This window comes from Panthera pardus, unplaced genomic scaffold (assembly GCF_024362965.1).
Source record: "Panthera pardus isolate Hobbes unplaced genomic scaffold, ASM2436296v1 HiC_scaffold_23, whole genome shotgun sequence".
NCBI classification, from domain to species: Eukaryota; Metazoa; Chordata; class Mammalia; order Carnivora; family Felidae; genus Panthera; species Panthera pardus.
In genome coordinates, this window is record NW_026526799.1 from 139598 (window position 1) to 157631 (window position 18034).

The window sequence follows — 18034 nt, forward strand, 5'->3', positions numbered from 1 at the left end:
CAGTATCGCCTGAACGAATACGAGAACCCCACCCACCCTCCACCCTCTGCATCCTGCCGATCCACCAAGACCACATGCTCGTGTTTCTCTGTGCTGCAAACCCTACAGGCACAACAGCACCCGTGATCAGTCAGGTGCCTTCTGAGCTTCATACACACCTGTTTCAACCAGACATTCGTTGTCATTAACTGATTTTTCTCATCCTGTGAAACAAAAATTTAAATAAGGCTGATTATCTCAAGGACAGAAGCAATACTTCTTCAAATACGAATTTTCACAGTTTTACATAAACATGCCTGTCCATATAGTACCTATATCCTGTTCATTGGTGCGGCTGTCTGGAAACGCAGGATCGTTTTTCCAGCCTAATTTCACATTATCCCTTTCCAGATGCTCTGAATTTCAGCTGAACCGCCCTGCAGTACACACCGCTGGCATTAGATTTAACATTCATACACTCCACCACTCTACATCCTGAAATCTAAGATACAATCTAAGAAACAGGCGCGCACATTAGTTTATGTACTTGGCACTAAGAAAGGAAAAGGCTGACAATGAATTTTAAGTTGCCATTAATTATAACACACATCTTGATTTCAGAAGTGCTGAAATGTGGAAGAGTGTGCACATCAGAATGAGAGATACACTGTTTCTGTGCCTTCCTGCGGGACTGTAACTTGCAGTTATGTTCCTCTGCTGAGGCAGGGATTTGAATCTCTGAGGAGCTGCTATGTAGAAAAAAAATACTGGGGCCACTGTCCGGAGTGGCAGCTTCATAAGCTTTCACAGCCTGCTTTTCTAGAAAACTGGGGTCTTTGATATTTGCTACTTACACCTTTCTGCCATTGTATCTTTGCTAAGACCAGTTTTTCACTGAATTCTCAAGGCCTAATTAAAGAGATAGCTCAGGACGCCTGGGGGGGCTCAGTCGGTGAAGCGTCCGACTTCGGCTCAGGTCATGATCTCACGTTTCGTGGGTTCAAGACCCGCATCGGGCTCTGTGCTGACAGCTCAGAGCCTGGAGCCTGCTTCAGACTCTGTGTCTCCCCTCTCTCTCTGCCCCTCCCCCGCTCATACTCACTCTCTCTCTCTCTCTCTCTCTCTCTCAAAAATAAACATTAAAAAATAAAAATTAAAAAAAAAAAAGATAGCTCTTCCATTACATTTTACTGAAATATCATGGAGCCAACTGGACCAGTACAAGACCATCATGATGACCAAACACAATTCCACCGTGGGCAGGACAGACCCACAGAAGGATAAGGCAATCCCCATGGCCGGGGACAGAGGACAGAGGTTTAGATGGCTCATTCCAAAACACATGAGTGGCCCAGGAGAAAGAAGGAAGACGGAGGAAGCACATCCCTTGAGATAAAGACATCTGTGACGTCCCTACATGGGAACAATTACTAGGAAATACAGCATGGCCATCACTCTTACACTGTGGTTCCAAAGGGCAATTGTCCTTGAGTAAAACACTAGAGCTGAAAAGGACCTATAGATCTCATCTACTTAAATCATTCATTCTGCAAAAAGAAACTAGCCCAATGAGGCAACTTGCCTAAAATCACTCCACCAATTGGTAGTAGAACTAATGTTAGACTTCAAAGCTCCTGAGTTTAAACTCTGTGCCACCAGCTCTACTGTCTATCCCAAAGGCACACACCATCCAGAGAAAGTGCCGACCTCTGCATCAGAATATTCCTAGTAGGCAAAAGTTCTAAACAGAGGCATTAACAATTAGGAAAGTTCCGGTATACTTATTACCTGTGACGCTGTAAGGCAATAGGTCATCTTTGAGAAGCTAATGAAAATTATACACCTTTTCCCCAGAAAAATGTGAACACACATAAATTTTGCACTATAGAGTAGGACCCAGTCAATACTTAGTATCCTCAACAGGAACACAGATACAAGAACAATACCTAAGTTCACAACTGGCCCCAGATGTGAGGGTTAGCCACTACCTTAGGGGATACAGCCTAACTTAAGGTGACCTCAGGTATCTCCCAAACACCTATAATGTGCTCAGCACAATGCAGGATGCAAAAAAACAAAACCAAAACAAAACCTAGGACGAAGGACAAACGCAGGACTGCACCCAAGAGGACGAGGCACATTAACACAGAGATGTGCCCACACGTAAGTAGAGCAGAAAAGTTTTAGGGGTTTTTTTAAACCCCGAATAGATTTTTTAACCTGACCATAAAACTAACATCCAACAAGCAAGCCGGCGTGGGGATTTGAGAGACAGAGAGAGTTCGAACATGTAGGACATAAGGCAGGAATCTGAGCGAACTTTGAGGAGGAGCCCCCAAACATGACCACAAGCCAGAGGGGTAAGAGCTTCTCAGTTAAAGGGACATAAAGCTTCTACTCTCCATGTCCAGGGCCCTCGCCTCCTCTCCCTCTGCTCTTGTCCTCTTTCTCTCTCATCGTCACTGACCTTACACGTCCTGGGCTCTTCTCACAGGAAGCAACCCATCCCCGACTTCTGTTCTGGGCTCATCCTGCCTTCGCCACCTTCTATGAATGTTCCTCAGGGATCAACTTGCCTGCATTCCCTGCTCACTTTAAAACTCCTCAGTCCAATGTTTTCGATGCTCAGCTGGGCCAGGGTCTCCACACTGACACCCTCAGCTCCTCTCTGCCCACAGAGCAGCATTGACTTTCCAAGGGCCTCAGGAATGTGGCACAATCACCTGCCATCACAGCGGAGAGCATCATCTTCCCTGTCCTACCCCACAGCAACTGATTCCATCTTCCAGATCCGTCACTCTTCTCTTCTAACCACTCAGGCTTCAAAATCTGATGCCTCCCTCGGTGCTCATTGGTCACGACCTGCTCTTGCTTCTGCCTGGCCTTCTAACCAGCCTCCGAAGCTCCTCTCTCTCTCACTCCTCAAAACCACGTATTTAACTGACCTGCAGCCCTTCCTAAAGCACTGCTGTGACCACATCTGTTGCCTGTCACATCTGCCACTCACTCAGCAACTGCCATGTGCCAGGAACCACTCTGGGCTCTGGGACGGAAGCAAGGGATGAAGCTTAGCCTGCTCTGAGGGTGCCGTGCCAGGGCACACAGGTGCCAGCAGTGCAAAGGGCTACGTGAACAGAGGAGACTGTCTTAGGAACTCTGGAAAGATTTCACAAAGAGTCAGACACATAAATTGGGTCTTGAAGGGTAAGTGACTTCTTCCAAGAGGTAAAACTCTCCAGTCGAAAAATGGCAGGAGAGAAAGCACAGTGCAGTCCCCTCCACCACCCATCAGATGATCCCAGGGAGTGGCCTCCAACAGTGACCTTCTGATCCGAACAGCTGAACAGAAAGGCTCCGTCTCACTGCTCAGCCTAGATCATACTGCTCCTTGTTACCCTCCTCTCCGCGTGTCCGATCCTACACTCCAGACAAGGCCAGCTGGAGGGCCTCCGCCTGTGTTCTTTAGTGACCTAAATAATCGAAGTCTGAATCCCCAGATTTTTGTGGTATCACAATTTAGTCCTGCAATGTCCTATAGTCACTCCACTTACTTGCTGATAGTCCCAACTGGAAAGACAGGTCTTTGAGAGGGAGCCCCACTCATCCTCCTACTTCTCTATTTGTACTTATATTGAAAATCTCCCAGCAGAGGGTGAAGGACACAACACAGTCCATATTCACGGATCTTTCTGGAGGCAATTAAGGTGACATCATCAACACACTAGACTTTTTAAAATGTATATCCTTTGGGGTGCCTGGCTGGCTCCTTGGTCAGAGCAGATGACTCCAAGCCTCATGTTGGGCATGGAGCTTACTTTAAAAAATAAAAATAAATAAAAAAGTATATCTTTTGATTCATTAACTGCCTTTCTTAAAGAAAGGAGAAAACCAGACATTTGTGTACAAATATATTCATCATTGTCATTTATAATAGGAAATCCTGGGAATTAACTTCTGCCAACAAGAGAATATTTAAATAAATTATAAATGGGATATCATATAGCCATTAAAATTATATTTGAAGATTATGTAATGACATAGGGAAACGTTCTTCATTTAACAACAAGAGAGAAAACGAGCACTAATACGTAGAAGTGTTGGATCACTAGATATTGCATACCTGAAACTAGCACTGTATGTTAACTAACTGGAATTAAAATTTTTCAATTTTGGAAAAGAAATTGAAGGGAAAAGATTCTTCATTACGTCTAAATTAATACTCCAATTTTAAAACATACACACAAAGAAAAAAACGGCAAGAGAAACAGCAGAATGTTATCATTAGGCATCTTTGGGTGGTAGAATTGCAGTCAATTTTTATTTCCTTATTTGTATTTATTCGCACTTTCCAAATTCTCTACAAAAATTATGTAGAAAATAAAGGCATGCCTATAAGTGTTATTGTACAATCTCTCTCTCTCTCTCTCTCTCTCTCACACACACACACACACACACACACACACTGTTTTGGGAACTCAGCAGGGAAATAACTATCGACTGACATGATCAGAACAAGAAGGAACTAATTTAACAATTAGCATGAACTTTTTAGTTTAAATAGAAAGGATCTCTTGACAGTCAGAACGAGTTACAAGGGAACTGATACTCCCTGGGGGATGTCATACTGAAAAATCTCTGGTATAGTTTAAGTGTGATATTGAAACAATGATCTGAGATACTGTTTGGTCCTAAAAATCTACAAATCTACTCTTGGACTTTTTCTCTTTAAAATGTTGACTTTTTATCATATCTTTAAACAAATTTAATAAGAAACTTCCATATAAAATGTTTAATATCAGGGCGTCTGGGTGGCTCAGTCGGTTGAGTGACCAACTTCAGCTCAGGTCATGATCTCTCACGGTTTGTGAGTTCGAGCCCCACGTCGGGCTCTGTGCTGACTCTGTGTCTCCCTCTCTCTCTCTGCCCCTCCCCCACTCATGCTCTGTCTCTCTCTCTCAGAAATAAACATTAAAAAAAATTAAAAAAGATAAAATGCTTAATATATTTCAACTTATTAAAAATAAACTTATTACTTGGGGCACCTGGGTGGCTCAGTTGGTTGAGCATCCAACTCCAGCTCAGGTTGTGATCTCACGGTTTGTGGGCTTGGGCCCCACATCAGGCTTTGCAATGACAGTGCAGAGCCTACCTGGGATTCTCTGTCTCCCTCTCTCCTGCCCCTCCCCTGCTTGTGTGAGCTCTCTCTCGAAAATACATAAATATTTTTTGAAAAATTTTTTAAATTGACCTATTACCAAGTAAATGGTTTCTAATATACAATATTATATAAAAAGTGTATTTCTATGTCTATTGAGTAATAATTATCCTTCCCTGCTGAGTTCCTTTAGGAAAATGACTACGTCTCGTTCTCCTTTGTAATCCATGCCTCCCAACACAGTGCCTAGGCACCCGTGATGCTCTCAGGAAGCCTGTATGAAATTGAGTATGTAATGATATGCACACCTACCACATCCACTAATTGAGATATTGCCAGGCCAAACTTTATTTTTATTTTGTCATTCAGGTGTTCCACAGGACGAACCCATCTTTCGTAGTCTTGAAATAAATCCTTTAACAAACTATCTTCATGTTTTGCAACAAAGGATGGTTCAGCTAACCCTGTACAACAAATTTTGAAAAGTTAGTGTATCAACTTCTCTCCCACCAAATACCTCTACTTTAAAAAATGTTTGGCTTTATCAATGAACCAAACTACTATTTAGGTTATTAATGGAGCTCTTAAAATAAAACACTGATACAAATGTTTATGACCAATAAGGGACGCTGTGGTTCAGATACATTTCTTAGTTAAATCAGATGACTCACATGGAAGTACACTGAGTTCCTCAGGAAACATTCAGTGCTTAATACAGAGTACTGTAATAAAAGATTTTAAGCTTTTAAATAAGTTACCAGGGCTGGAGGGGTTGCTTGTCATAAAATTCCAAACCTAGAAAATAGGTATGTTCCAGTAAAGTTCACTTATCAACTGTAAATATAAAATACATAAGCTTTAATTTACATGATTTTAATATACAAACATACAAATACTGAATGAATTATTCAGATTCGTCATACCTTTGTTTGCTATCCATTTGTATAAAATTACCTTAGGACCTAACACTTAAAAGAGAGAGAAACAAAATTTTAAAAATTTTAGATGCCATAGCCAAAGACTGGTTAGATTTATGGGTCACAGTTATGTTCAGACTTCTATGGAGCTTAGTTAAACATCTCTGAAGAAATGAGAGTTTCAGTGTTGAATGGGTTGGAGTCTCTGTTAGGATACCTGAAATGTGTGAAATTCAAGCTTGACATTGACTCAAGACCCATGATTTTACAAAGAAAAAACATTTACTTGAACCAAAATATCATTGGCTTATTTATCATAAAGTCCACATGCAGGGATTTATAGCTCATTACGGTCCTTCCCCAACCTCAACAAAATGGTCTGACAGAGAATTAGCACTTTCACAGAATCTTCTCTCTTTATTCTAACAGACCATGTTTTCTATGTGCAGCTATCAAAGAGCATCTCATTCCTCCAGCCAGAGGAAATGCCTATTTCTCCATCAGGAATGCAGCTTATTCCTAGAGCTTACGTCTCGCTCCCCTGGGCAATTTAGGATACTTGATTTAATCCCTAAATACCATAGATTTTGCACCATGCCTCCCATAAAAGACTCCTTATGTTAAAACGCACAGCGTTGGTGGGGTGCCTGGGTGACTCAGTTGGTTAAGCGTCCGACTTTAACTCCGGTCATGATCTTGCGGTTCATGGGTTCGAGCCCCTCCTCAGTGTCAGGCTCTGTGCTGACAGCTCAGAGCCTGGAACCTGCTTCAGATTCTGTGTCCCCCTTTCTCCCTGCCCCTCCTCTGCTCTCTGTCTCTCTCTGTCTCTCAAAAATGAATAAACGTTAAAAAAAAATTTTTTTTAATGCACAGTGTTGAAGAGATTTCAATTCAACTAGAATGTTTGTATTAGAGAGTCATTCTTTTTAATGTTTAAAAGCCATTAATTTTAGACCTTCATGTTAAAATACCATCACTGGGGTACCTGGCTGGCTCAGTGGGTACAGCATGTGACTCTTGATCTTGGGGTTCTGAGTTCAAACCCCACGTTGGGTGTGGAGCCTACTTAAAATTTTTAAAAATTTTAAATCAAATAGAATTACTGAAACATTTCTCCTTTCCTAATCCTATTTAAAAATTTTATGGACTCTGAAAAAAAAAATTATAGCCTCTGAAACACCAAAAGTTTGAGGTTGTTTGAAGGATAAAAATAACAAATAATATGTATTTTCATACCACCTAAGAACCTTTTGCCTTAGGGGAAAAGATACTAGCTTGAATAGCCACTTCAAATCTTCTTTGGAAGAAAGAAGATAGGACATAAATAAATTGATAAATTAATCCCAACATTCTACTAATGATAACCCTTAAGATACTGCCTTGTAAATATCTTCTTAGTACATTCAATATTATAAATACCATTTTTTAACACAGTTTTACACAAATGGCAGATACTAATGTCTGTGGTATTTTAGCACAAAACCTTAATCATGCATTCAATTCTTAGAGAATTTTCAGCTGGCTCTAAATGTCTTAGGTTTATGCTGCTCATAAACCTCAGAATGTTAAAAAGGAGAAGATCCAGTTCATTCCCCTCACTTCAAAACAAGGATATATGACCAAAGATGCCAGGACTAGACAGCTGGTTAATGGCGGAGCTGTGAAGGGTACCCAGGGCTCCCCTCCGCCTCTTGCTCCTTCCGCCCTAACCTTTTCCACCTGTGACAACTCTGTCAAAGTGCTTAGTTGGCGCTGCACTCTCTGAGAGCTCCAGCCCATACTAATTTTTGCTCATTCAACAAATATTTATTGGACATGTGCCTCATATTAGGCACTATGCCAAGTGCTGGGAACACATGGACAAACAAAGACAGTAGGAAAGACTGACAAAGTATGTGTGATACTGTATGTAAGCTGCATTCTATAGAAACCGAATCAGGGGCCTGGGTGGCTCAGTCAGTTAAGCATCCAACTTTTGGTTTCAGCTCAGGTCATTATCTCACAGTACGTGCTTGGAATTCTCTCTCCCTCTCTTTCTCTGCCCCTGTCCCACTCACTCTCTCTCTCTCTCTCTCTCAAAATAAATAAACTTAAAAAAATTTTTTTAAAGAAACTGAATCAAACGGAAATATTCTTTTTAAAAACTTGTTTTGAATGTTAACATTTGCTCATTCTACTCAAAATAAATGACTTAAATCAATTACTTTTGAACCTCGCTTCCTCAGAGTCCCAGGGCATTTCTTTTTCATACTATTTTTGACCAAGATTGTATACTATTTAGCATATACCGTTCTATGCTGTTTTCCATTATATCACATAAGTCTTGGATCTCCAAAGAAACCAATGTCCTAAAAGGTAAAAATCATTTCTATACTTTAGCATTTCTACAGCCCTAAGTATAATGCTGATCACAATAGTTCCCTTAATACATTTTAGTTTTCCTTCCCTTACTGACTTAAAAAGAGAGAACTAGGAGAAAGTATTTGCAATCATTTATATAAGGGGCGTATATCTAGAATACATAAAGGACCATTACAAGCCAATAATAAAAAGGCGAAATAACCCAATTTTAAAATGAGTAAGGGGTCTGAATAGACATTTTTCCAAAGAGGAACAGCCAGTAAGTATCTGAAAAGATATCCAACACCTTTACCATCAGAAAAATGCAAATCAAAGCTACCATTTCCCACCCAGTAGGAGGGCTGCAGTCAAACACAGAGACAGCAACAAGTGTTGGAGAGGGTGTGGAGACACTGGGACCCTTATACACTCCTGATGGGAATGTAAAATGGTGCAGTTGCTTTGGAAAACATTTGGCAGTTCCTTAAAAAGTTAAATATAGGGTCACAACACCTAGCAATTCCATTCCTGGTACCCACCCCAGAGAAATGAAAACAGCTGTCCACGCAAAACTTGCACCCGACTGTTCACAGCATTATTCATAAGAGCCAAAAAGTGGAAACAACCCAAACGTCCATCAGATGACAAATGGATAAAATGTGGACTATCCAATGGAATATTAATTTGCCATTAAAATTAATGAATTAATGATACATGATACAGGTGAACTTTTTAAGTATTAAGTATTATGCTAAGTAAAAGAAGCCAGTCACAAAGACTATATATTATATTATATGATTCCATTTACATGAACTATCCAGAATAGGCAAAGAGGATGGTCTGGGGGAAGAGGGAGGAAAAAAATGTTCAAATGTCAATTTTGGTGACAGTCACACTAGCCTGAATATACTAAAAATCAGTGAATCATGCACTTTAAATAGGTGAACTAAATGCTGTGGGACTTATATATGGATAATGCTGTTACTAAAAAGAGAAACTTACAGCACTTTGGTGGCTCAGCCAGTTAAGCAGCCTACTCTTGATTTCGGCTCAGGTTGTGATCTCACGGTTTGTGAGTTCAAGCCCCACGCTGGGCTCTGCACTGATAATGGAGAACTTGCTTTGGATTCTCTCTCTCTGCCCTTTCCCTGCTTGTATTCTCTCTAAATAAATAAATAAACTTAAATATATATATATATATATATATACACACACACACACACACACACACACACACACACACACACAAAGAGAACCTCTTTATGACTGAATTATGACTGGGAAATACATGTACAATACAGCAGTGAATCACAGTTGAGAACATGTAACAAGCAATATAACTATAACCTTTGGAAAATTTTTATTTGAATAGTTATTCCACAAGTTTTCCTTTGCAAATAATAAAAATAAAACCAAATGTGCAATGCCACTGCACTTATTTTCTTTATTTCTTTCTAATATTTTACACCTTTCCTAGTAATAGTCTATTTTTTTTTTAAATTAAGACTTTATTCCTCTAAACAAACACTGGTGAATTCTACCAAACATTCAAAGAAGAATTAACACTAACCCTTCTCAAATTCTTTCAAAATACAAAAGAGGAATAAACACTTTCAAGTTCATTTTCCCAGGCCAGCATCATCCTGATACCAAAACCAGACAAGGACTCCACAGAAAAGAAAATCAAATCCAATCCAAAGATCAATATCCCTGATAAACACATATGCAATAATCCTCAACAAAACACATTAGCAAATTGAATCAACAACACATTAAAAGGATCATACACCATGAATGGGTGGGATTTATTCTAGGGATGCTACATGGTTCAATATCAACAATATCCACAAATCAATATGATAAACCACACTTAAAAAATGAAAGATAAAAACCATCCGATCATCTCAACAGATGCAAAAAAAGAATCTTTTTTTTCAACATCCATTCATGATAAAAAAAAAAAAAAAAAACCTTCCAACAAACTGAGTAGAGAGGAAGCATACTCAATATAAGAAAGGTCATATAAAGGAGAGCCTGGGTGGGTCAGTCAGTTAGGCATCTGACTCCTGATTTTGGCTCAGGTTATAATCTCATGGTGAGTTCGAGCCCCATGTCAGGCTCTGTACTGACAGTGTAGAGCCTGCTTGGGATTCTCTCTCTCTCCCCTTCTCTCTCTGCCCCTCCCCTGCTCGCTCGCTCGCTCTCTCTCTCTCTCAAAATAAGCTTTTAAAAGTGAAAGTCCATATATGACAAGCCTACAGTTAACACCATACTCAAAAGTGAAAAGCTGAAAGTTTTTTTCTCTAGGATCAGGAAAAAGACAAGGATGTCCACTCTCACCACTTCTATCCAAAACAGTACTGGAAGTCCTAGCCACAGCGATGAGGCAACACTAAGGAATAAAATGTATGTAAATCAGGAAGAAGTAAACTGTCACTATTTACAGATGACATGATGCTATATATAGAAAACCCTAAAGACTCCATCAAAAAAATGGTTAGGGGGCACGTGGGTGGTTCAGTTGGTTAGGCATCCGACTCTTGGTTGCAGCTCAGGTCAGGATCTCAACAGTTTGTGGGTTCAAGCACCACATTGGGTTCTGCACTGACAGCACAAAGCCAGCTTGGGATTCTGTCTCTCTCCCTCTCTTTCCACCTCCCTTTCTCACTTTCTCTCTCAAAATAAATAAATAAACATTTTTTTAAAAATGGTTAGAACAAATTCAATAAATCAATATACAAAAATCTGTTGCATTTCAATTCTGAACTGATAATGAACTATCAGAAAGAGAAACAAGTAAATAATCCCACTTACAACTGCATTAAATTATAGTTATAAACTTAATCAAGGAAGTGAAAGATGTGTACACTGAAAACTATAAGATATTAATGGAAGAAGTTGAAGATGATACAAATAAATGGAAAGATATTCCATGCTCATGGATTGTAAGAATCAGTATTGTTAAAATGTCCAAACTATCCAAAGCAACCTACAGGTTCAATGTAATCCCTATCAAAATTCCAATCGTCTTTTTCCACGGAAATAGAATAAATAATCCTAAAATTTGTATGAAACTACAAAATACTCTGAATAGCCAAATCAATCTTGAGAAAGAACAAAAAAGCTGGAGGCATCATGCTCCTTGATTTCAAACTATATTACAAAGCTACAGTAAAATATAATCAAAACAGTGTGGTCTAGGTATATAAACAAACATAGATATCAATGGGACGGAATAAAAAGCACAGAAATAAATACATGCAAATATGATCAATTAATTTATGACAAAGAAGCCAAGCCAAAAATATACAATGGGAAAAGCACAATCCTTCAGAAATTGTGTTTGGAGAACTGGACGGCCACATGCATAAGAATGCTACTGGACCACTATGTTACACCATACACAAAATTAACTCAAAATGGATTAAAGATTTGAATGTAAGACTTGAAACCATAAAACTCCTAGAAGAAAACATAGGTAATAAGCTCCTTGTCATTGATCTTGGCGATGATTTTATGAACTCAACACCAAAAGCAAAGGCAACAAAAGCAAAAATAAATAAGTGGAACTACATTAAACCAAAATTCTTCTGCTCAGCAAGGGAAACCATTAACAAAATGAAAAGGCAACTACCGAATGGGAGAAAATATTTGCAAATCATATATCTGTAAAGGGGTTAATATCCAAAATTTAATTTAAGGAACTCCTACAGCTCACTAGCAAGACAAACAATCCAATTTAAAAATGGGCAGAGAATATGAATAGACATTTTTCCCAAGAAGACATATGGATCACCAACAGCTACGTGAAAAGGTGCTCAACATCACTGACGATCAGGGAAACGCAAATCAGAACAACGAGATACCACCTCACACCTGTTAGAATGGCTATCATTAAAAAAGTCAAGAAAAAGACAAGCGTTGGCAAGGATGTGGAGAAAGAGAAACCCTCATGCAGTTGGTGTGAATGTAAATTAGTGCGGCCATTCTGGAAACCAGTATACAGATTCCTCAAAAAATTAATAATAGAACCACCACATGATCCAGCAATCCCACTTCTAGGTATTGATCCGAAGAAAATGAAAACACTGATTCAACACTAACCCAACCCAACTCCGAAGAAGGAAATCTTGCCATTTCTGACATCATGAATGGACCTTGAGGGTATTACACTAACTGAAATAAGTCAAAGACAATGTATGACCTCACTTCTATATGGAATATTTATTTTTAAAAGGTCACAAATGCAGAAAACAGATTGATGGTTAACAGAGGCGGGGGTGGAACGGCTGGACAAAATGCATAAAGGGGATCGAAAGTACAAGGCTTCGGATATAAAGTAAAATGTCATAGTGATACAATACGCAGCACGGTGACTGTACGTAATAATACTGTGTTGCATATTTGAAAGATGCTGAGAGGGTAGACCTTGAAAATTCTCATCAGAAGAAAAAAAATTGAAAGTGTGCATGGTGAAGGATGTTAGTTAGACTTATTGTGATCATAAAAAATAATTTAAAAACTGTTTTTAAGAGATTATTTTGTAGAGCAGTTTAAGGTTCATAGCAAATTTGAGGGAAAGGGATAGAGATTTCCTACATATTCCCTGCCCCCCAACACGCACAGCCTTCCCGTTACCAACATCCCCCACCCGAGTGGCACATTTGTTACAAATGATGAACCAACACTCATACATCATTATCGCCCAAAGTCCATGATTCACATTATGATTCAGCCTTAGTCTTATATATTCTATGGGTCTGGACAATGTATAATGGCATGTATCCATCATTACCACATCAGAGTGAGTATTTTCACCGCCTTAAAAATCCTGTGTTCTGCCTATTTGGCCATCCTCGCCACAACCCCTGGCAACCACTGATCTTTTTTACTGTCTCCATAGTTTCATCTTTAACAGTCTATTTTTGAGGACTGTTTTGACAAATAGAAAATGACATTTGCTATGGTCTGAATGTTTGTGTCCCTCCCCCTCCCCCCACATTCAGGTTCAAATCATCACCCTCAAAGGTGATGGTATGAGCAGGCAGGGCCTCTGAGAGGTGCTTAAGTCATGAGGGTGCAGCTCTCATGACTGGAATTAGTGCCTCATAAAACAGTCTCCAGAGAGCTTCCCAGCCCCTTCTGCCATGTGAGGGCACAAGACGTGTCCTGGAAGAGGACCCTCATCTCGGACTCCCAGCCTCCGGAAGTGTGAGAGATACATCCCTGTAGTTTACGAGCTGCCCAGTCTGTTACACTGTGTTACAGCAGAGCCAACCGGGACAGCACAGGAGTCCCGAAAATGTCATCTGCACACTCAACGTCAACAGCAAAAGCGCAGACACCCTTCACAGGTGAACAGGCTGAAGCGTGAGAGGTTGCCCAGGATCGTACACCAAAAGGCTGGGAGGCTGACTTGTCATCAGGCTGTGAGGCCGGATTTGTCACCAAAGCCCATGTTTTCCCACATCAACTGATTGCACCTGCTTAGGTTAAGTGCCAGTTAATAGAACTCTGCCACTCAGGTCAGTCCTCTTTCCTCTTAGGTTTCCTGAGATGATAGAAATTTGAGAATAGGGATTCTTTATGCATTTAAATGTTAAGCACTAACATATATAATGATATAGAGAAATATCTTTATGTTTTTTAGTCATAGATGTGATCCCTCCCCTGGGAGGGGATCCTGATGCCTTCCCGATGCCAATTGTCCCAGAATTACATAAAGAAGAATACTATCGCTCTCTCAAACATTACTGGTACAAACGACAGTGTTACTGCCTCTTTGAAAAATAATCTTGTAATATTTCAATCTTGCAAAATGTATCAGAAAGTATATATCCCTCTGATCCAGCAACCCCACACCTGAATCCCAAAGCAATAAAAGCACCGATACACTGGGACACGCTTACACCAAAGTTTACCTCCGTGAACATTACAGCAAATACCTGGAAACAACACAACCAAAGAGAGTGGGGTTTGTCCATGACATACATGATGCAGTTGTTAAAAGGCTTACAATGGTGTCAAGAGCACTCATAATGGGGAAAGGACAGTTTCTTCAACAAATAGTATTGGGAAAACTGATATCCACACACAAAAGAAGCTGGACCCTTACCTTACACCATATATAAAAATCAAAATGGATTTAGTTACATTTAAATGTAAGAACTAAAACCATAAAACTCCCAGAAGAGGGGCACCCAGGTGGTTGATTAAGCCTGATTTCAGCACAAGTCATCCACCACCATGAGACTGAGCCCCATATGAGCTCCGCGCTGAGCATGGAGCCTGCCTGGGATTCATTCTCTCTCTCCCTCCCTCTCTCTCTCTCTCTCCCTCTCTGTCTCTCCCTCTCTCTCCCTCTCTCCCTCCCTCTCCCTCTCCCTCTCTCTCTCTCTCTCTCTCTCTTTACCCCTCCCACACTCTCTCTCTCTGCCCCTCCCCTGCTGGTGCATGCGCTCTCGCTCTCAATCAATCAATAAGTTTTTTTTAATTTATTTAAAAAAAAAAAACTCCTGGAATAAAACACAGGGCAAAAGCTTCATGACACTGGACTTTGTGATGATTTCTTGGTTATGACAACAAAAGCACAAGCAACAAAAACAAAAATAGACAAATGGGACACCTCTAACTCAAAAACTTGTGCACATCAGTGGGGGGATAAGACTGATAGTGCTCAAGGGTACAAACTTGTAACAAGCAGTAAATAAGCCATAGAGATCCAAAGTAAGGTATGACACATATAGAGGATAGTACTACACAGTAATTTTGTCATGTGATAAATATTGCTTATTACAACATATAAATGTATCATAGTAACATCTGTACATCCTCAGTTTATACAATGTTAAATGTCAAACTCAGTTAAAATAAATATCTTTTTTAAAGTTTCAAAATAAAACTACATCAAAGGACACAATCAACAGAGTGAAAAGGCAACCTACGGGATGGGAGAAAATGTTTGCAAATCATGTATCCACTAAAGGGTTAATATGTAGACTACAAAAAAAACTCCAACTCAACAACCAAAAAAACCCACAAATAATCTAATTTAAAGATGAGCAAATAGACATTTGAACAGACACCTCTCCAAAGATGACATTAAAAAGGGAAACAAGGGGTGCCTGGGTGACTCAGTCGGTTACGTGTCCAACTTCAACTCAGGTCATTTTCTCACGGTCCGTGGGTCTGAGCCCCAGGTCCTGCTCTGTGTTGACAGCTCAGAGCCTGCTTTGGATTCTGTCTCCCTCTCTCTCCCCCTCCCCCTTCTCAAAAATAAACATTACAATTTTTTTAAATGGTGGGCAAGCATGTGAACAGATGCTCAATATCACTGATCATTAGAGAAATGCAAATCGAAATCACAAGGTATCACCTCTATCAAAAAATAAAGAAAGAAAAAAAGAAAGAAAAACATGTGTGGGAGAGAACTGGAGAAGTTGGAGCCCCAGTGCCCCGTTAGTGGGAAAGTGAAATGATGCAACAATGTGGAAAATAGTATGGAAGTTTCTCAAAAAATTAAAAACGAATTACAATAGCATCCACAAATCCCACTTGGGCATATATATCCCAAAGAACTGAAAGCCAGTCTTGAGATAACTTGCACACCCACGTGTAGGCAGCACTAGTCACAAGAGCCACGTGACGGAAGCCCCCCAAATGTCCATCTGCAGATGAAGAGATGCACAGAATGTGGGGCACACAGCACACTGGAATATCATTCAGCCTTAAAAAGGAAGGAAATACGGACACCTGCCACAATGCGGATGAAAACTGAGGACATTATGCTCAGTGAAACAGGCCAGTCACAAAAAGACAAATACTGCATGATTCTACTTATATGAGGCATCTGAAGCAGTCAAACTCATAGACACAGAAAGTAGGATGTGGTCACCGGGGGCAAGGAGCGGGAGAAACGGAGACTTTTTGTTCAGTAAGTACAGAGCTTCCATTTTGCAAGAGAAAAAAGTTCTGGAGATCCATAGCACAATGTGAGTATACCTAACACGCAGTACTGAACCATATATTTAAAAATGGTTATGATGATAAATCTTATGCTATATGGGTTTTTTTTTTTTACAACTAAATACTTTTTTAAACTCTTTTTTAAAAACTCTAATTGAAACTATCACCCACACAAAAGACATCTCAAATTTCAAATGCAAAAAAGTTTGTAATAAGCCGCATCAAATAAAAAAATGACAAAGCGCAACAAAAGGCCGATGTGAATTTCCATGAGGCACTGCTACAGAGAAAAAGGTACAGAAAAGACTTGTAAAGCCATCCGTGATTAAAATCCACCTAGCTCTATGATTCTACATGCCTGAAGAAAAAGGAGGGAGACAGAAGAGGTGGGGAGGGGGGAATACAGACAAGAAAGGGGGAAAATACTGCACTAAATTAAAAACATAATTCTCAAGCAGTCACTCTTCACATAAGCTACAAGTTTCTTAAACCTTCCCACACCTTCATATGTGCTCGGCACACAGGCAAAGTGCTAAGTTTAGGTAAATTTTAGGTATCAGTTATTAGGAGAAAAGTGAAGCAGAATTTCTACGTAAGAACTGGACTTTAGGACTGAGCGGATGGCCCCTTCCTCTCACATGCCCAGCTTTATAATGGTGGTTTGAGCCACGGCTCAGGCTTCTGCTTAATGAATACCCTTTCCTACATTGCATTTCTACTAAGAAACTTCTAACTCATAACTACGTGTTATCAGGAACAGAAGCAAGTGGTGGTAGATGTGGAAATTCAACTCAGGTCCCTGAAGAGTACTCTGAGCCCGCGTGACGCTTAGATTGGCTGTCATCCCAGCGTCCCCTCGGCCCAGGGCCTGCACACTCCGGTGCCGGCATGTATCCTCTCGCTCTCTTCTCTCCTCGGTCTTTTCCTCCGCTCAGCAAGGGAATTATTTTCTCCTGTCAAGTAGCAGCTTTGTTCTGATGAGTAGTGAAAGGGTTAACAGCACGCAGGGACAGACAGGGGCCCCGGGGAGGGGGACTGGCTGTGGCTGTGGGTGGGGGGCTGCAGGGCAGCAGGTTTGGGGGAAGGAAAAAAAAAGGATAAATTCCACAGACCTGCCTGTGCTGTCTGCCATGAGCAGTCTCACAAACTGTTATCCAGTTCCTGATAAGGTCCCCCAAAAAAAGGGACAAAAATCCTTGGCATCAACCCAGTGGGGACCCCTGTAACTCTCAGAGTTTTGTGCTTTCGCTCAATAAACTGCCGCTTTGCTCACTCTCTGCTGTCCCAACATTCACTCCTCGACCCCAGAGACAGGGACCAGCGTCTCTCCCACCCTCCTGTAACACTGCCATTATAGCGTGTGTACCAAGTCCCTTCTGTTCCCCATGGCGGACTAGGTTTTACAAACTAAAAAAAAAAAAAAAGGCAAATTTTAACTCCTTATGTCTGTTTGCTGTCACATCCTGCTTCATCTCAAGTATGAGCACAGTACTACCTGACTGGAGCAGGTAGGAGGAAGGGCCAAAGCGTAAAAACAAACAAACAAACAAACAAACAAAAAAACCAGGAACAACATAAAAGGGGCATTTCATATTTCAAAAATATTATCTGGTCACACTGATCTCCTCAAAACTAAAAATCACATTTTGCCCCTCGAATACCCAACTCTACCTATCAA

General features: G+C 40.4%; 1 protein-coding gene across 2 annotated transcripts in view; it reads right to left on the minus strand.

The window, feature by feature from the left end:
- Positions 1-18034, minus strand: part of CHRNA5 (cholinergic receptor nicotinic alpha 5 subunit) — a 47984-nt gene that overhangs the window by 7640 nt on the left and 22310 nt on the right. For both annotated transcript variants that reach the window (XM_053888587.1, XM_053888588.1), the window contains exons 2-3: positions 5447-5598; positions 159-203 (exon numbers count right to left, since the gene is read on the minus strand). In XM_053888587.1, the coding sequence (XP_053744562.1) occupies positions 159-203; positions 5447-5598 (197 nt within the window). The remainder of the gene's footprint in view (positions 1-158; positions 204-5446; positions 5599-18034) is intronic.